At 41.4% G+C, this 21,150-nt stretch overlaps 1 protein-coding gene across 26 annotated transcripts in view; it reads right to left on the bottom strand.

The window, feature by feature from the left end:
- The window catches only part of LARP1B (La ribonucleoprotein 1B), a 154,641-nt gene that overhangs the window by 120,376 nt on the left and 13,115 nt on the right, over positions 1–21,150 (bottom strand). For 24 of the 26 annotated variants that reach the window (XR_012435091.1, XR_012435089.1, XR_010586992.2 and 21 more), the window contains exons 2-7: positions 20,987–21,045; positions 20,510–20,569; positions 16,927–17,101; positions 13,463–13,603; positions 5,178–5,321; positions 4,809–4,974 (exon numbers count right to left, since the gene is read on the bottom strand). Coding sequence is in view for 20 of the 26 variants with exons in the window: in XM_005555898.4 (XP_005555955.1) it covers positions 4,809–4,974; positions 5,178–5,321; positions 13,463–13,603; positions 16,927–17,101; positions 20,510–20,569; positions 20,987–21,045 (745 nt within the window). In the remaining 6 variants the exon portion in view is untranslated. Of the gene's footprint in view, positions 1–4,808; positions 4,975–5,177; positions 5,322–13,462; positions 13,604–16,926; positions 17,102–19,678; positions 19,898–20,509; positions 20,570–20,986; positions 21,046–21,150 lie in introns of those variants that run through there. The other 2 variants (XM_074040452.1, XM_074040450.1) reach the window with 2 other exon arrangements.

Here is a 21,150-nt window from a genome sequence, read left to right as displayed (position 1 = left end):
CCAGCCTAACCAATATGGGGAAACCCCATCTCTACTAAAATACAAAAACTAGCTGGCCATGGTGGCAGGTGCCTGTAATCCCAGCTACTCGGGAGGCTGAGGCAGGAGAACTGACTGCACCCGGGAGGCAGAGGTTGCAGTGAACAGGGACCGTGCCACTATACTCCAGCCCGGGCGACAGAGCAAGACTGTCTAAAAATAATAATAAAAGACATTAGCTGGCCGTGGTGGCTCACGCCTATAATCCCAGCACTTTGGGAGGCTGAGGCGGGCGGATCACAAGGTCAGGAGATCAAGACCATCCTTGGCTGACACAGTGAAACTCCGTCTCTACTAAAAATACAAAACACTAGCCAGGCGTGGTGGTGGGAGCCTGTAGTCCCAGCTACTCGGGAGGCTGAGGCAGGAGAATGGCATGAACCTGGGAGGCAGAGCTTGCAGTGAGCCGAGATTACACCACTGCACTCTAGCCTGGGCAACAGAGCCAGACTCCATCTCAAAAAACAAAAAAAAAAACAGAAAAGACATTAAGTTATCACAGAATACAGCTAAAGAAGGAATATCCTTGACACCATGAGGCACATGGAGGCAAAAATATAGAAAATGATTAGATGTCTTATCTTCTCTTGAAAAACACAAACGGTCGGGGCGTGGTGGCTCAAGCCTGTAATCCCAGCACTTTGGGAGGCCGAGACGGGCGGATCACGAGGTCAGGAGATCGAGAGACCATCCTAGCTAACACAGTGAAACCCCGTCTCTACTAAAAAATACAAATAAACTAGCCGGGCAAGGTGGCAGGCACCTGTAGTCCCAGCTACTCGGGAGGCTGAGGCAGGAGAATGGCATAAACCAGGGAGGCAGAGCTTGCAGTGAGCCGAGATCCAGCCACTGCACTCCAGCCTGGGCAACAGAGTGAGACTCCATCTCAAAAAAAAGAGAAAGAAAAACACAAACCCACTTAACCTTTCTGAAAGAAGTATAAATGGATGAACATCAATGATGATGGGGCCTACAGTTTAATAATCCCACACTATTTCCGAATCACAGAGAAAGTTTTCAAACATGGTGTACAAGTTATGGGAAAACAAACCAGCTCACATTTTGGGGTATAAAACTCAGTGACTAAAGATGCTCTTGAAGTATACGGACCAAATTCTATCTTTGAAAAAAAGGCATCATAACTGAAAACTGGTTTTCAGCTATCTTTTACACAAGGGGAAGAAAATAAATCAACTTATTTTAAGAATGTAAATATCCAAATTTTCCTTTAATAGTTTGACATTTATCCAATTGTCAGAGTGCAAAACTCTCTCAAAGACTACTGAAATACTACTGACATCTCAGTAACACTAGTAAATCATTTACTCTTTTTTTTGAGATGCAGTTTCACTCTTATTGCCCAGGCTGGAGTGCAATGGCATGATCTCGACTCACTGCAGCCTCCACCTCACAGGTTCAAGCAATTATCCTGCCTCACTCTCCTGAGTAGCTGGGACTACAGGCGTGTGCCACCTTGCCCGGCTAATTTTTGTATTCTTAGTTAGAGACAGGGTTTCACTATGTTGGCTAGCCTGGTCTCGAACTGCTGACCTCAGATGATCCACTTGTCTTGACCTCCCAAAGTGCTGGGATTACAGGAGTGAGCCACCTCGTCCTGGCCTAATTTACTCTTTTTAAACACTGAAGGAAAAAATCTAAGTCTTAAAGAAATGAATATTCTGATGGTTGTTACGCCTTAAAAGCCTTATTCATAATGTCTGGCATGTGGTAGATACATAATACATGTGTTAAAATTCTAAAATTTCAGGCAGGGCGCAGTGGCTCATGCCTGTCATTTCTACATTTTGGGAGGCCATGGCAGACGGATCACCTGAGGTCAAGAATCCGAGACCAGCCTGACCAACATGGTGAAACCCCAACTTTACTAAACATACAAAATTAGTCGGGCATGGTGTTGCATGCCTGTAATCCCAGCTACTTGGGAGGCTGAGGCAGGAGAATCGCTTGGACCTTGGAGGCGGAGGTTGCAGTGAGCCGAGATTGCACCATTGCATTCCAGCCTGGTTGACAACAGCAAAACTCCATCTCAAAAGAAAAAAAAAAATTCGAAAATTTCAGACATTAAGACATTTGATTTAGTCACAAGTTACAAATGGTCTTAGCTGTGAGATGTGAACTTCCCTAAATCAATAATAAACTGTCCCGGCCAGGCATGGTGGCTCACGCCTATAATCCCAGAACTTTGGGAGGCTGAGATGGGTGGATCACTTTGAGCTCGGGCATCCGAGACCAGCCGGGGGAACATGGCAAAACCCTGTCTATAATAAAAATACAAAAATTAGCTGGGCACAGTGTCACGCGCCCGTAATCCCAGCTATTCGAGAGGCTAAGGTAGGAGAATTGCTTGAACCCAGGAGGCGGAGGTTGAGGTGAGCTGAGATTGCACTGCTGTACTCCATCCTGGGTGACAGAGTGAGACAATGCCTCAAAAAAGAAAAAAAAAGAAAAAAGAAAAAAGGAACAAATCTGTCATCTCTCAGTGCCAAAAGAGATTATCACAGCTAGAAGTAATCAAGATCTTTACATTTTAATGCTGATATCACAAACAATTAATATAAATTTTCACTTAAAATGTTAAAAACAAGTAGGCCAGGCACGGTGGCTCACGCCTGTAATCCCGGCACTTTGGGAGGCCGAGGAGGGCAGATCACAAGGTCAGGAGTTCGAGACCAGCCTGACCAGAAAGATGAAACCCCGTCTCTACTAAAAATACAAAAATTAGCTGGGCGTGGTGGCATATGCCTGTAATCACAGCTACTCGGGAGGCTGAGGCAGGAGAATCACTTGAACCCGGGAGGCGGACGTTGCAGTGAGCCGAGATCGTGCCATTGCACTCCAGCCTGCACAATAAGAGCAAAACTTCGTCTCAAAAAAAAAGTTTAAAAAAAAGACCTTCAACCATTTTGAATACTTTTAGGCCTCATACTTTACAATTCATTTTGCATCATTTTTCCACAGGTGTCAGGAAAACTTTTGGTGACTTCTCAAAAAGAAAATCAAAATCTTAATCAATCAGCCTATCTATATATTAGAAACCAAGTAATACAAGGTAAAAAGCACGACTCCTTCAAAGCCAGATCTCCACTAATCAAATAATGGTAATAATAACAAGCCACACTAAACCTAGTGCTCTACTAACATTTGCCAAAATCCCTACTGCTAGATCAACCAAAAAAAGAGGCATGACCAATGCCATGTCTGACATTTTGCTCAGTGTCCTAGGGACATCACCAAGTCCTACCTTAGAGGTTCTGGATTCTACACTGCATGATCAGAAATTTTGTCAACACTGAAGTAGCTCTGCTCCTCCCTCACTTGTATGAGCACTGGAGGCCGATTATCCTGACGTGGAGTTGCATGTCCACTGTCAGGTCTCAGAAGGGGCTTGGCAGCAAAAGTTACAAAAAAGACAGTAATAGTGGTATGAAGTTGACAGCCACATGTCAAGCACTTTCTGCCCATAAAAAGGCCCTTTTCTTCAGTGTTTGCATCAACTGTAACAAAAGAAGCAAGAACAAAATAAACAAGTTGCTCCACACTGTAAGCAAATTGGATCCACCATGAAGGCAACCCAGGAAGGTGCCTGGCTGATGACGATAAAGAAATTTTCTAGTAACAGAGTAGAGTCTATTTTATTTTGGAAAAATAGATGATTCTAAAATGCTTATGCCCTTTCAAAAATAGCCCTTTTCCTTCACCTTGTAAGGAGAGAAAAATTTCAAGTTTTAACAAATTGGTTGTGCAAACTGCTTGGCAACACTTTTCTCTTGCCTATAAATAAGCAAAATATCCTATACAATACTAATATGCATAGGGTTTGTTTTTCCTTTCAGAAAATAGAGCTGATATTCTCCTGACTTCACATTCAGTACCCAAAAAGCAACTACTATGAGAACTAGAGTAAGAAGTCTGAACTAACCTATAAGGTAGTCCCCATTTAATTACATGTCACAAAGAAAAACTCAGAAGATAAAAAAAAAATTTAGAATTCAGAAGTCAATTGCTAAGAAGAAAATTAAAAGATACTACCATTCTTTGTTATTTACATTCATTTGCAAATTCTAATATAAATACCTACTGGTAAATAATAAGCCAAATTTTACTTGTTCAATTTCAAGTATATATAGAGAAGCTTTACAGTCTTATATGTATTCATATTATGCAATAACATTTTACCTAATCTCCTTTAAGGAGAAAAATATCTAAATAGTATAGAAGCCAGGAGAGATATAAACAACATAAACCAAATACAAAATTTTTCAAATACCTATTTTAATCATATTCCCTAAAAATATATAATCAAAATAATTGTTAACATTTTCCAACCTTTACTAATAAGTAGCTTTAAGAATGTTATAACAGGCCAGGCATGGTGGCTCACACCTATAATCCCAGCACTTTGAGAGGCCAAGGTGGGCAGATCAGCTGAGGCCAGGAGTTCAATACCAGCCTGGCCAACATGGCGAAACCCGTTCTCTACCAAAACCACAAAAATTAGCCAGGTGTGGTGGCATGTGCCTGTAATCCCAACTACCCAGGAGGCTGAGGAACGATAATCACTTGAACCCGGGAAGCAGAGGCTGCATTGAGCCAAGATCATACCACTACACTCCAGCCTGGGCAACAGAGAGAGACTCTGTTTCAAAAAAAAAAAAAAAAGTTATAACATATTCATTATCAGTAACATTAAAGTTTGATATTGCCACAGATTTTGCTATCCCATCTGCTTACATCAAACATCCACTTACATTTGACGCTTAATATACTCTTTAAGCAATGCTTCTTCCACAGGATACACCTGTACACCTGTACCATCATCATAGTAATACATCATACTGGTATTAAGTTCTGTTTGAAATGGTTGATCAGTCCTTTCACCATGTTCTTGATAACCATATGAATAATCAAAGTTCACTTGATGTGAATAAAGAAAAAGAAAGGTAATCACATATTAGAAAAAAAATAGTTACTATGGATAAAGTGAAGAACTTCAAAGGTTAACAAACATAAAATCATCTATTACCAAACAAAGAAAATTAGTTAAAACATAATAGAGGATAGTTGCTCTATTTTTTTCAAAGTTTATCTAATTTAACAAAACAAAAATTATGTCATACATCGAGGATTTCCTCTGCCTCGTCCTCTTCCCCGTCCTCGGCCTCTTCCTCGACCTCTAAAGGAACCTCGGATATTACCACCCTCACTTCTCACACTGGAAACTTCATCTTGATCATCTCTTTTTTCTCTATCTCGCCTCCAACCTTTTAAAAATAAAAATATTTTTATATACTTCGATTTGCCAAGTAAAATAACATGATTGTCTTTATGAAAACATAGTAGCCACCTTCTTCCACTTTGTCACTAATTAACAGTAGCCAGGCATTTTTCAGATGGATACAAACTGAAGAGATCCAACAAGAATTTATCAAAAATATCTCTAGCATAAAACAGAGCCTAAAAAGTATTGGCATATGAAGAATACATTCTTTTTTTTTTTTTTTTTTTTTTGAGACGGAGTCTCGCTCTGTCGCCCAGGCTGGAGTGCAGTGGCTGATCTCAGCTCACTGCAAGCTCCGCCTCCCGAGTTTACGCCATTCTCCTGCCTCAGCCTCCCGAGTAGCTGGGACTACAGGCGCCCGCCACCTCGCCCGGCTAATTTTTTTTGCATTTTTTAGTAGAGATGGGGTTTCACTGGGTTAGCCAGGATGGTCTCGATCTCCTGACCTCGTGATCTGCCCATCTCGGCCTCCCAAAGTGCTGGGATTACAGGCTTAAGCCACCGCGCCCGGCCGTGAAGAATACATTCTAACAAGTAAAATCACATATTAGAAAGATAAAGAGATAATTTTATTAAGATTGTGCTGATAAAGATTCAAGAAATTTCAAGACTACTAATTTGTACTATATAAAACTCCTAAAAAACACTTCTCACAAAATATTTAAGGATGGTTCTATTTAAGTAAATGACATTCCTTATAAAGTAAAAAGGAAATGAAAACACAAAACAAATTGAGAAAAGATATCTGAAGCGAAATATAGAAATTCTATCTAGAGTACATGTAAGAACCATACCACTCTCTCTCATGCAACACACACACACACACACACACACACACAACCACTCAATGGGGAAAATATCTAAAATACAAGCAGGGCAAAAAAATGCAAGTGGACAATAAATACTGAAAACGCTGCCTACCAATGAGTCAATAATCATACAATAAGTCCGGGCACAGTGGCTCAGGCCGGTAATCCCAGTACTCTGGGAGGCCGAGGTGGGCGGATCAACTGAGGTCAGGAGCTGGAGACCAGCCTGGCCGACATAGTGAAATACCACCTCTACTAAAAATACAAAAATTAGCCGGGCGCCATAGCACACACCTGTAATCCCAGCTACTCCAGAGGCTGAGGGAGGAGAATCACTTGAACTCGGGAGGCAGGGGTTGCAGTGAGCCAAGATTGTACCACTGCACTCCAGCCTGGGCTACAGAGCGAGATTCCCTCTCAAAAAAAAAAAAAAAAAAAAAGAAATCATAAAAAGAGGCCCGGTGTGGTGGCTCATGCTTGTAATACCAGCACTTTGGTAGGCTGAGATGGGCAAACTGCTTGAACTCAGGAGTTCAAGACCAGCTTGGGAAACATGGCAAAATCCTGTCTCTACCAAAAATATAAAAAATTAGCCGGGCGTGGTGGTGGAGTGCCAGTAATCCCAGCTACTTGGTAGGCTGAGGCAGAAAAACTGTTTGAACCTGGGAGGCGGAGGTTGCAGTGAGCCAACACCCTGCCACTGCACTCCAGCTTGGGCAACGGAACAAGACTCCATCTTAGAATAAAAAAAACAAAAAAAAGAAAACAGTGCTCAGCCTTACTGACTATAAGAAATGCTAATTAAGACAATGAAAGGTTCTTTACCCCAGTACAACAAATATTTTAATGTCTCTAATATGAAACATGGACAAAGTTTAAAAAGGTTTAACATTAGCCAGGTATGGTGGCTCACACCTGTAATCTCAGTACTTTGGGAGGCTGAGGGGGGCCAATCACTTCAGGTCAGGAGTTTGAGACCAGCCTTGCCAACATGGCGAAACCCCATCTCTACTAAAAATACAAAAATTAGCCAGGCATGGTGGTGGCGCCTGTAATCCCAGCTACTTGGGAGGCTGAGGCAGGAGAATCACTTGAACCTGGGAGGCAGAGGTTACAGTGAGCCGAGATCTCGCCGCTGCACTCTAGCCTAGGTAACAGAGTGAGACTCTGTCTCAAAAAAACAGGTAGAACATTCGTATATTGCTAATAAGGTTGAAAACAGGTATATCTACTTTGAAAATCAACTTGGAATAATCTAATTAATGTGAAGATATGCAAATCCTAGAGAAAAGGTTTTACAACCTTAGCACTTTAGACTTTGGTGTGGGGGCCTGTTCTGTGGACTACAGGATGTTTGGCATTATCCATGACCACCACCTACTAGATGCCAGTAGCACCCACTCACTCCCTCAGTTGTGACAACCCGTAACAAATATCTCCAATGTCAAATGACTCTATGGGGAAAAAAAAAATCACCCTCACTGAGAACATTACCCTAGATTCCATAGTTCCATCCTCAATGCTTAGACCTAAAACAGTCTTTTTCAAACATTTCTCTTTTTTTTAAAATAGAGATGAGGTCTCACTATGTTGCCCAGGCTGGTCTTGAACTCCTGAGCTCAAGCGATCCACCCACCTCCCCCTCCCAAAGTGTTGGGATTATAGGCGTGCACCACCGTGCCCAGCCACTTTTTCAAACATTTCTGCCTTAATCTGTAAGTAAGCCTTATGTATTTCACACACAAGTACACTTACAAAAAAATTTATAATTTAAACACATATCATTTTAAAATTTACTATGTGAAGCACTGTAGGTTTTTAAAAACCTTATCATGAACCAATATACTGATTTCATAACCCACTCACAGACTATAGTCTGCAGTCTGAAAAAATTACCCTAGAGAGCCTCTTGTACTTGAGTGCTGGAAAACATGCATATTAAAATGTTCACGGTAGCACTTTAATATCAAAAAAACAAGAAACAATCCAAATACCCACCACCATTAGTACAGATTTTATCAAATAGTGAAACAGCCTTTCAGCAGGAAGAGAAAAGAAGACTTACAGTAATACAACCAACATGCATTAATCTAAAGAAAAGTAGGCTGGATTAAAAAAAAAAAAAATTCCTGCCAAAGAATGTTGATAAAGTCACATTGCACGGCGATTTCAAAACATGCAAGAAACCAATGCACTTAAGCTCATTTTTTCCGAAACAATGGGATGAAACTGCAGAGTGCACAACGGGAAGTTTAAAAGTAATAGTAACATATATTTCTTAAACAGGGTGAGTTTCCACTGTTCATCATCATCACCATCCTCATCATTATTATTATTGATTTTACAGATGGGGTCTCACTCTGTCACCCAGACTGCAGTGGCATGATCATAGCTCACTGCAGCCTCGAACTCTTGGGCTCTCAAGCAATCCTCCTTACCTCAGCCTACCAAGTAGCTGGGACTACAGGTGAGTGCCACCATAGTCAGCTCATTATATGGTTGTTCTGTATAACTTTATATCTATTTTCTTGTATATTCAATATTTTTCTTTTTTCTTTCTTTCTTTCTTTTTTTTTTTTTTGAGACGGAGTCTCGCTCTGTCGCCCGGGCTGGAGTGTAGTGGCGCGATCTCAGCTCACTGCAAGCTCCGCCGCCCGGGTTCCGGCCATTCTCCTGCCTCAGCCTCCCAAGTAGCTGGGACTACAGGCGCTCGCCACATCGCCCAGGTAGTTTTTTGTATTTTTTAGTAGAGACGGGGTTTCACCGTGTTAGCCAGGATGATCTCGATCTCCTGACCTCGTGATCCACCCGTCTTGGCCTCCCAAAGTGCTGGGATTACAGGATTGAGCCACCGCGCCCGGCCGTATATTCAATATTTAATAAGAAAAAAATTAACGAAATTAGGAGTATCCATTACTTTTAGAATAAAAACTTAAAATGACATTTTGAAAAACAGTAGGAAAAAAGTCCATTTTGCTATAGACACGTTTTATACATACATACATATATATATGCACCCCTACACATGCATGATCATTGTGCATTACAGCCCCAAATTCCCAGGCTCAAGCAATCCTCCTACCTCAGCTTCCCAAGTAGCTGGGACTACAGGCTTGCACCATTGCATTTAGTTAAAGTTTTATAATTTAGAAGTCATATTTTGTGGACAATTGAGAAAAATTAATTGTTGACTAGATTTTAGATGGTACTAGGAAACTAGTGTGATTTTCTTAGATGATGCATTTTCTTAGGACATTAGTGATAAAGCGTCAACAGCTCCAAGTTACTTTCAAGGGATTCAGCAAACAAATGAATTAAATACAGAGAAATTATTAATCTAGATGGTGGCTAGACAGGTATTCACCGTACAATTCTTTCAATTTTTTGTATGTTTAAAGTTTTTCATAATACATTGGAAATTTTTTTAAATCAAAATATATTTACCTCCACACAGGTATATTTAAAATTTTTGAATGGCTATATTGTCTGTAAAATTTCCTCAGGCCTTTTTATCCATTCACAGGACATGACTTACCAGATTTCAGCAGAAAACTATAAAAACAAATGCTCATCCTATTGTTTCCACATATCCTCCTATCCTCTGCTTTCTGAAAATCTGAGCAAACCCCGTGAAAAAATGTATCTGGGTTGGATGTGTTGGATCACACCTGTAATCCCAGCACTTTGGGAGGCCGAGGGAGGCAGATCACCTGAGGTCAGGAGTTCGTGACCAGCCTGGCCCAACATGGTGAAACCCTGTCTCTACTAAAACTACAAAAAGTAGCCGGACACAGTGGTCCATACCTATAATCCCAGCTACTTGGGAGGCTGACGCAGGAGAATCCAACCTGGGCAATACTGCGAGACTCCGTCTCAAAAAAAAAAGTATCTGGCCAGTATATTTAATGAAAGTAAAACCATTCAGTAAAAACTAATGGGCCGGGGTGCAGTGGCTCACACCTGTAATCCCAGCACTTTGGGAGGCAGTGAGCCAAGATCGCGCCACTGCACTCCAGCCTGGGCGACAGTGAGGCTTTGTCTCAAAAAAAAAAAAAAAAAAACACAAAGACTAATGGGATACTTTTTAATGGAATGATCAGCCTAACACCTGAGCTAACTCGATATTAACACAACTGAAAGTGAAATACACACAGTAGTATTCCAAGCAAAAAAAAAAAAGCCTGAACCTAATCAACCTAGCTCTTTCTTATTGCCAGTTTTAAAAGGAACAGGCAGGCCGGGTACAGTGGCTCTCACACCTCTAATCCCAGCACTTTGGGAGGCTGATGCTGGAAGATCACTTGGGCCCAAGAGTTTGAGACCAGCCTGGGCAACATGGGGAAACCCCATCTCTACAAAAAATACAAAATTAGCCAGGTACGATTGTGCATGCCTGCAGTCCCAGCTACTGAGGAGGCTGAGACAGGAGAATTGCTTGAGCCTAGGAAGTGAAGGTTGCAGTGAGCCGAGATCATGCCATTGCACTTAGCCTGGGAGACAGAGTGAGACTCTGTCTCAAACAAAAAAAAAGGAACATGCAAATGCCAAAGAATACCATGACAAAGCGACCGGCACGGTGGCTCATGCTGTAATCCCAGCGCTTTGGGAGGCCGAGGAGGGCGGATCATGAGGTCAGAAGATCAAAACCATCCTGGCTAACATGGTGAAACTCCGTCTCTACTAAAAAATACAAAAAAATTAGCCAGGTGTGCTGGCGAGCGCCTGTAGTCCCAGCTACTCGGGAGACTGCGGCGTGATGTGGAGCTTGCAGTGAGCCAAGGTGGCGCCACTGCACTCCAGCCTGGGTGACAGGGCAAGACTCAGTCTCAAAAAAGAAAAAAAGAAAAAGAATACCATGACAAAGCAATCAGTCAAATCCAAAATACGGGAATTCCACTAGACATGGGACTTAACACATAGCAAAAAGAAAAAAAGTTGCTGATGAAAATGTAAAGTGCTACAAAGTAGCCATTTCTTATAATGTTAAATACACAGCTACTATATGACCAATCAATTCACTCACAGGCATTTGAGAAATACATACATTCCACACAAAGACTTGTAAACAACTATTCATCAGCGTTATTCAAAGTCCAAAAACTATAAACAAGCCACTTATCCATCAACAGATAAAAAGACGAAGGGCTATATGCATTCAACAGAATATTATTTGGCAATAAAGAGGGAGAAGCTGAGTGCAGTGGCTTAACTTTGTAATCCCAACACTTCGGGAGGCCGAGGCAGGAGAATCGCTTGAGACAAGGAGTTCAAGACCAGCCTGGGCAACACAGCAAGACTGTCTCTAAAGAAAACTTTTTATTTAATTAGCCGGGCATAGTGGCATGCACCTGTCATCCTAGCTACTCGGGAAGCTGAGGTGGGAGGATCACTTGAGCCCAAGAGTTCGAGACTGCAGTGAGCTATGACTGTCCCACTGCACTCCAGCCTGGGCAACAGAATGAGACCCCATCACATATTTAAAAAAAAAAAAAAAAGAGGAAGCTAAAGCTTGTTTGAAAAGTCTAATGAGAAAAGTATTATCTCCACAGTCTCAAAGCCTCTCTACACAAATTACATAGTAATTACAAAGGGAGAAAAGAGTATTTTTATAATTAAACAAAAAACTGAAGAAAATTAAAAAATTTTTAAAGTCTAGAGTACACTACCTAAACCAAGTTATCAAAGTTAATAATCAGTGTTGTGGTCGGTTGCAGTGGCTCAAGCCTATAATCCCAGCACTTTGGGATGTCGAGGTGGGTGGATCATTTGAGGTCAAGAGTTAGAGCCCAGGCCGGATGCGGTGGCTCAAGCCTGTAATCCCAGCACTTTGGGAGGCCGAGACGGGTGGATCAGGAGGTCAGGAAATCGAGATCATCCTGGCTAACACGGTGAAACCCCGTCTCTACTAAAAAATACGAAAAACTACCCGGGCGATGTGGCGAGCGCCTGTAGTCCCAGCTACTTGGGAGGCTGAGGCAGGAGAATGGCCGGAACCCGGGCGGCAGAGCTTGCAGTGAGCCGAGATCGCGCCACTACACTCCAGCCCGGGCGACAGAGCGAGACTCCGTCTCAAAAAAAAAAAAAAAAAAAAAGAGTTAGAGCCCAGCCTGACCAATACGGTGAAACCCCATCTCTACTAAAAATAAAAAAATCGGCGGGGCGCAGTGGCTCTAGCCTGTAATCCCAGCACTTTGGGAGGCCGAGACAGGCGGATCACGAGGTCAGGAGATCAAGACCATCCTGGCTAACACGGTGAAACCCCGTTTCTATTAAAAAATACAAAAAACTAGCCGGGCGAGGTGGCGGGCGCCTGTAGTCCCAGCCACTCAGGAGGCTGAGGCAGGAGAATGGCTTAAACCCAGGAGGCGGAGCTTGCAGTGAGCTGCGATCTGGCCACTGCACTCCAGCCCAGGCGACAGAGCAAGACTCCGTCTCAAAAAAAAAAAATTAAAATTAAAAATTAAAATTAAAAAATTAGCCGAGTGTGGTGGCATGAGCCTGTAGTCCCAGCTACTTGGGAGGCTGAGACAGAAGAATTGCTTGAAACTGGGAGGCAGAGGTTGCAGTGAGCCCAGATCACATACTGCACTCCAGCCTGGGCAACAGAATGAGACTCCATCTCAAACAAAAAACATAAATAATAATAATAATAACCAATGTTGTAATCAAACTAACAATCAAATAAAGTTACAGGAGCAATCAAAATTAATATTAATCAATGTTGTAATCAAATAACCAAATAAAGTTACAGGGGTAATCAAAGTTAATATCTTCAATAATGGAACAAACCAAGGTCATACTGCCATGCAACTCACTAAGAAGAAAATATTATTGTTTTATACAGCACTCTTGGCCAAAAATTCACAACCCCAATCCAATCACAAGGAAACATCAGAAAACCCAAAGTAAAGGATATCTACAATATAATTATCCTACAATCTTCAAAAAAATCAATGTCATGAAACATAAAAGCAAAAGAACTGTTACAGATTAATGGAGCCTAAAGAGAGAAAAAAAAAATTAAATGAGTGATCCCAGAATGGATCCTTGGAGCAGGGGAGGGATCAACTATAAAGGACTTTATTGAGAAAAATCTGCCTGTGGACAATCACATTGTATTAATGTTAACTTTCATTGTTGTTAATTGCATTACGGTTATATTGTTCTTATGAAATATACTCTGAAGGTATTTAGGGTTAAAGGGACATGATGTCTTCAACTTATTCTCAAATGGTTTATACATGTGGTTACTAAAATAACAAGTATTAAGACTAAGTCTTTCCTTAGTCATTTTTGTCTTAGAATGGTAACTTACTTCGTGTATCATTTCTCCTATTGTTATGTGTTGGTTTATTTGCTTCAGGTTGACATCTTGAGCTGTTCCGGGATCCAGGTCTTTCTTGACTCTCTGATCTTACATCATCTAAGTGGAGTGGTACCCACTTGTGCTTATTAGCTTGAAGAAAACAAAATAAAATCATTTAAGGACAAATGCACAATTTTCACTAAACCCTTGCAATTTGAAAGCACTCTGAACTTTAATCAAATAAGTGAAACACTGAATGTATATTTTAAGATTATTTGTAAAGAGGCCAGACACAGTGACTCATGCCTGTAATCCCAGCACTTTGGGAAGCCGAGGTGGGTGGATGACTTGAGGCCAAGAGTTCAAGAACAGCCTGACCAACATGGAGAAATCCTGTCTCTACTAAAAAGTACAAAAATTAGCCAGGTGTGGTGGCACACGACAGTAATCCCAGCTACTCAGGAGGCTGAGGCACAAGAATAGCTTGAGCCTGGGAAGCGGAGCTTGCAGTGAGCCAAGATCATGCCAAAAGGCCGGGCATGGTGGCTCACACCTGTAATCCTAGCACTTTGGGAGGCCGAGGCGGGCAGATTACCTGAGGTCAGGAGTTCGAAACCAGCCTGGCCAACATGGTGAAACCCCGTATCTACTAAAAATACAAAAATTAGCCGGGCATGGTGGCACATGCCTGTAGTCCCAGCTACTCGGGAAGCTGAGACAGGAGAATTCCTTGAACCTGGGAGGCAGAGGTTGCAGAAAGCCAAGATCGTGCCACTGCACGAGACAAGACTCTGTCTCTAAACAAACAAACAAAAAAGTACATATACATACTATTCTGTTTAGTACCTTATGCTTTAAAAAAAAAAATCAGTTTAATTTAAAATTCTTAGGCTTTAGAATGGGATATATCTGATAAAACACTGTAATGTATACTTTGGAAAGTTAGGCTTTAGGTTTGAAGCACTTTTAGCTCCAGATCACTGCCTAAAATATTAATTTACCCAGGATTTTTACTAATGAATGAGGTTTCTCAAAATATAAGAGGGAAAATGGATAAGTGTAAAATTTGTTTAACTTGACAGAACTTTTTACAGCTATTATGCATCTTCCTAAGGACAAAAAACACAAGCAATTTAACTTTTCTTGATGACTAAATGACAATGTAACTATTTATGGTTATTCTATAGTGAAATTCTGAAGATCATCTATTCATGAATGCCATACCTCGGGTTTCAAAATGTTCAGTATTCTGCCCAATCTATATTTTCTACCAAAATAAAGACTCATGGGAATGAAAAAACTGCCAAGGTAATTTAAAAAGAAATATTAGTGTGCAACTACAATATTGATATCCTATAAATCCTGCAAACTATGGATCAAATGAGGAAAAGTGAATATAAATGCATCTAAAAAGGCTTTTAATCTTATACTATAAATTTATGTCAATGAGATTCCTTGACACAAAGAAGCCCTTCTTCTGAAGTCAAAAATCTGTACCCTAGATCAATTAATAGCTTGATAATATGAATTGTTCTAACTACAAAACATCTGGGTTGTAGTGTTGACTGACCAGTTTTAATTGAAGCAATTAATAAAGACAAATTTTAGATCAGGATAACAAATCTGTCATCTGTATGGATTCTAGACAGTCAAGAACACTACTTATGTATGTAGGAAGCAGGAAATAGTTAAGTGACGAAGTAGTTAAGAAATGGGGAGGCCAGGCATGGTGGCGCGCACTTCTAATCCCGGCACTTTGGGAGGTTGAGGCAGGTGGATCACTTGAGCCCAGGAGTTCAAGACCAGCCTGGCCAACGTCGGGAAACCTTGTCTCTACAAAAAAATACAAAAATTAGCCAGGCGTGGTGGCACATGCCTTTAGTCCCAGCTACTCAGGAGGCTGAAGTGGGAGGAACACTTGAGCCCAGGTCATCGAGGCTGCAGTGGGCCATGAGCATGCCACTGAACTCCAGCCTGGGTGACACAGCAAGACCCTGTCTCAAAATTTTAAAAACATTTTTAAATTTAAAACTTAAAAAAAAGAAATAGGGATAAATTTTTCTAACAACCACTTGTTTGTCTTCTTGTCACTGTTTTTGAGCAATCAGCCTTTATTCATGGTATCAAGTAACCATCATGCTTATCCTGAACTAAGGATTAGTTATTTATTAAAAAAACAAACTATTCGGCCAGGCACAGTGGTTCCGCCTGTAATCCTAACACTTTGGGAAGCCGAGGCAGGTGGATTGCCTGAGGAGTTCGAGGCCAGCCTGGGCAACACAGTGAAACCCTGTCTCTACTAAAATACAGAAAGTTAGCTGGGTGTGGCAGCGTGTGCCTGTAATCCCAGCTACTCAGGAGGCTGAGGCAGAAGAATTGCTAGAACCCGGGGGGAGGAGCTTGCAGTGAGCTGAGATCCGGCCACTGCACTCCCGCCTGGGTGACAGAGCGAGACTCCATCTCAAAAAAAAAAAAATAGAATCCTAACTCCAAGGCCCTGTACACCATGGACCTTGCCTATCTATGTCTCCTGCTACTCTCCCAGAAAATCACCTTGCTTCAGTCACTGACAGCTTAACAGTTTAAAGCCCTTTTCTGCCTAGAAGCGCGTGAAGACACTTTGACCAAGACTCCGACCACTGAATGAGTATATGCTTTTACAAAGCAGATAAATCATAAACTGTCCCTAGACACATGAAAAGTTCAGAGAAGAAAATGGAAAAGGACATGAAGACAATATTTTTATTCCTTCAAAGTGTAATTTTGACAGGGGAATGCTATGAGGGAAAAGGCTGACTAAAAATTTTTTTTTTTTTTGAGACAGTGTCTTCCACTGTCGCCCAGGCTGGATTGCAATGGCACAACCTTGGCTCACTGCAACCTCCACCTCCTGGGTTCAAGCAATTCTCCTGCCTCAGCCTCCCGAGTAGCTGGGACTACAAGCGTGCACCACCGTGTTCGGCTAATTTTTTTTGTATTTTTAATGGAGACAGGGTTTCACCATGTTGGCCAGGCTGGTCTCAAACTCCTGATCTCAAGTGATCCGCCCGCCTCGGCCTCCCAGAGTGCTAGGATTACAGGTGTGAGCCACTGCACCTGGCCTATTCTCACTTTTGTCTTAGGAAAAAAATGTATTTAATTTTCACAGTACTCCCTAAATATAGGGAGCAGTTCCAATGCAGATGTAAAAGAACAATAATTGTCACACAACTTTCCAAGAATGTATCTACAACTGTACCTCTAAGTGGAACTCCATTCCATTTTCTTGCATAGAATACAAGTTACATACAAAAAGGAAAGTCTAACAGTTCAGAAATGTTACAAAAGCAAATGAGTTACCACTGCAGATTGTTTATCCTGAAGAAATACAAACTATACATTTTTGACTATCAGAGATAAGTTAATGAAATACAATTCCTCATTACAACTTTCTTCAAAAACTAAAATCAAAATAAAGATATGGACAAACTGACCTCTCTTTCGTTGATTACTTGACTGAGCCTCATCCTCACTGACATTTTCACCGGGACCATTTAACTTTGTTTCCCGATTTTCTTTGCTCTCACTGTTACTTCTCTTTTCAACCTTCTCTTCCTTTTCTTTTCTATTTTGTGGCTTTTTATTTCCTTGGCTGAGGACGCTCTGAAACTGCAAAAAGGTTTTCAGAATGAAATGATTTCCATTAACATTTTCACTAACACACCCCAAAATTTGTGGTAATATACCTAACTTAAAAATGCAAAACAAATGACAAAAACTGTTATCAAAAGCAAAAAATTACTTCTCAAAAGACAGTTAAAAGTAAAGCTGCAGACTAGGAGAAAGTATTTGTTAAGTATTTGACAAAGAACTTTTATCTAAAATACAGAATGAACTTTCAAAACTCAGTAACAAGAAATCAATTCCACTTTTTTTTGGTGGGGGGGAAGGAGTCTCACTCTGTTGCCCAGGCTGGAGTGCAGTGGCACGATCTCGGCTCACTGCAGCCTCCACCACCTGGGTTCAAGCAATTCTCCTGCTTCAGCCTCCCTAGTAGCTGGTATTACAGGCACATGTCACCACACCTGGCTAGTTTTGTTTTTTTTTTTAAGTAGAGACAGGGTTTCGCCCTGTTGGTCAGGCTGGTCTCAAACTCCTGACCCCAATGATTCACCCTCCTCAGCCTCCCAAAGTGCTGCAATTACAGGCATGAGCCACTGCACCCAGCCTTCCATTTTTTTAAATAGGCAGATTGATCAGATACTTCATCAAAAAGATATACCGATGGCAAATCTATGAAAAGATTATTGCATTCATTCGTCAGAAAAATGTAAATTAAAACTGCAATGGGAGACCACTCCACATTTATTAGAATGGCTAAAATATTTTTGAAATTTGACTAAACTATGGGCGAGTAAATATGGGTGCGGTGGCTCACACCTGTAATCCCAGCACTTTGGGAAGCCCAGGCAGGTAGATTAGTTGAGCTCAGGAATTTGAGACCAGACTGGGCACATGGCAAAACCCCATCTCTACAAAAATACAAAAAACTTAGCCAGGCATGGTGGTGCATGCCTATAGTCCCAGCTACTTATGGGGCTGAGGTGGGGGATCACAAGGCTACAGTGAGCTGAGATCATGCCAATGCACTCCAGCCTGGGTGACAAAGTGAGACAGGGTCTCACAAAAAAAAAAAAAAGAGAGGGAGTGAAAATGTGGAGTAACTGGAATTCACGTACACTGCTGATAGAAGTGCAAATTCAGCAATTTCTTAAAAAGCTAAAACAGGTAGCTACTCTATGATCCAGCCTAGTGACATACCCAAGAAAAAATGAAAAATTTTCTACACAAACGTTCATATAGCAGTTTTATCTGTATCAACCAAAACCCAAAATTAATCCAAATGTCCATTAACAATAGGTGAATGGACAAACTGTGTTACATCCATACTACTCAGCAAGAAAAAGGAATGAACCGGCCGGGCGCGGTGGCTCAAGCCTGTAATCCCAGCACTTTGGGAGGCCGAGACGGGCGGATCACAAGGTCAGGAGATCGAGACCATCCTGGCTAACACGGCGAAACCCCGTCTCTACTAAAAACACAAAAAATTAGCCGGGCGAGGTGGCGGCGCCTGTGGTCCCAGCTACTCGGGAGGCTGAGGCAGGAGAATGGCGGGAACCCGGGAGGCGGAGCTTGCAGTGAGCTGAGATCTGGCCACTGCACTCCAGCCTGGGCGACAGAGCGAGACTCCGTCTCAAAAAAAAAAAAAAAAAAAAAAAAAGAAAAAGGAATGAACCGCTGACACACAAGTAAAATCTCAAAATAATCATGCTGAGTAGAAGCCAGGAAAAAAAAAAGAAAAAAGAGTACCTACTGAATGCTTCCATATATACAAAATTCTAGAAAATGCAAATCTCGCATATAAGGTTACCTCTTAAGAATACAACCAGAGGAGGCCAGGCACGGTGGCTCACGCCTGTAATCCCAGCACTTTGGGAGGCCAAGGTGGGTGGATCACCTGCGGTCAGAAGTTGGAGACCAACATGGTGAAACCCAGTCTCTACTAAAAATACAAAAATTAGCCGGATGTGGTGGTGCGTGCCTGTAATACCAGCTACTCAGGAGGCTGAGGCAGGAGAATCACTTAAACCAGGGAGGCAGAGGTTGCAGTGAGCTGAAATCCCACCACTGCACTCCAGCCTGGGCAACAGAGCAAGACTCCGTCTCAAAAAAAGAATACAATCAGATGAGGGAAATGTGATGAATTAAACTAGGTTATCTGAAAAGTGGGTAAACTATCAAAAGGATAGCTGCCATGTTTTCAGCACCTCTTTATCAATGTATGTGATTTTATACAAATATAAAAATTTGATTACAATTTATAATATGTCTTCATTATTAAAGAAATAATAGGCGAGGCATGGTGGCTAACGCCTATAATCCCAGCAGTTTGGGAGGCTGAGGCGAGCCAATTGCTTGAGCTCAGGAGTTCGATATCAGCCTGGACAACATGGCCAAACCCCCATCTCTACAAAAAGTTTAAAACCTGCCAGTGTGGTGGCGCACACCTGTAGTCCCAGCTACTTGGGAGGCAAAGGTGGAGGATCACCTGAGCCTGGGAGGCCAAGGCTGCAGTGAGCTGTGATCACATCACTGCACTCCAGCCTGGGTAATGGAATGAGACCCTGTCTCAAACAAACAAACAAAAAAAAGAAAGAAAGAAATAATAGGTTAGGTTAAGCTTACCATGAGTAAAGCTTAAGACAAGTTCATTACTAATGTTACTGGCAGCATCAAAGAATAACTGCAAATTAAACTAACAAAATGTAATCTTCTTGATGAATCAAGTTTTTAAGTCTGTTCCTCAGCCAGGTTCGTAGCTCATACTATAATCTCAACACTTTGGGAGGCTGAGGCAGGAGGATCACTTGAGCTCAGGAGTTGGAGACCAGCAAAATCCCGTCTCTATGAAAAATACAAAAATTAGCTGTGCACAGTGGTGCATGCCTGTAGTCCCAGCTACTCTGGAGGTCAAGGTAGGAAGATCACCTGAGCCTAGGAGTTTGAGGCTACAATGAGCTGTGATCACACTACTGTACTCCAGCCTGGTGACAGAGCAAGACCCTGTCTTAAACAAATAAAAAAGGCTGGGCGCGGTGGCTCAAGCCTGTAATCCCACCACTTTGGGAGGCCGAGATGGGCGGATCACGAGGTCAGGAGATCGAGACCTTCCTGGCTAACACAGTGAAACCCCGTCTCTACTAAAAATAATACAAAAAACTAGCCGGGCGAGGTGGCGGGCGCCTGTAGTCCCAGCTACTCGGGAGGCTGAGGCAGGAGAATGGCATGAACCCGGGAGGCGGAGCTTGCAGTGAGCCCAGAACGCGCCACTGCACTCCAGCCTGGGCGACAGAGCGAGACTCCGTCTCAAAAAAAAAAAAAAAAAAAAAAAAAACAAATAAAAAAAATCTGTCCCCCAGTATGACAATTCTTTACATTTTAAGTAAAATAAAATTCTGCATGTTGAAATGGATATATTTTCCTTTCTTTAAAGAAAAACTTTAAAATAATACTCACTCCAGTGTTCACTAATTCACTTGGTGTTGGCCAATTCTCCATATCGCTGAAATCACTAGCCTAAGAAGTAACAAGTAAGAGTTAGGTCTGCAAATTAGTTTTAGAAATTTTAAGCAGAAAAAAACATTTTCTAAAAGTGAAAGAAGTTTTAATAATCATTTACATTCAGTTATATGCAGGCATCTGCCAAATTAATCTAAAAGTTTCTGCAAACAATAGAACATTTGCAATAAGAATGGCTTAATCTTACGATAAAACTTTCACCACTATTTAATGACATTAACTAAATTGAGTTATACACGATAGCAAAGGCATATATAGAGATTTGGATAAAGGTTATGATTCTCCATAATATTAACTTTAATCTAATACCAACAGTACAATTAGAAGAAAAATACACTTACAATAACCTAAGAGTTCTTAGCCTCAATTTTCAAAAATCAGTACAGTTAAGAACTATTTCCTATGAAAACATACCTTGTTGTATTTCTTTGTCTTGAGTTTTCCTGCTTTTATAATTTTGAGGGAACCGAACTCTGAAGAAAATATATAGAATTGTTTTTACAACTACTTCATTCAATAAATTTAACAAAATAACTATTATGGCAATTTCAGTAAATCAGTATAATCATAATTTCCAA

This window comes from Macaca fascicularis, chromosome 5 (assembly GCF_037993035.2).
Source record: "Macaca fascicularis isolate 582-1 chromosome 5, T2T-MFA8v1.1".
In the NCBI taxonomy this organism is placed as follows: domain Eukaryota; kingdom Metazoa; phylum Chordata; class Mammalia; order Primates; family Cercopithecidae; genus Macaca; species Macaca fascicularis.
This window is presented reverse-complemented; position numbering and strand designations above follow the sequence as displayed.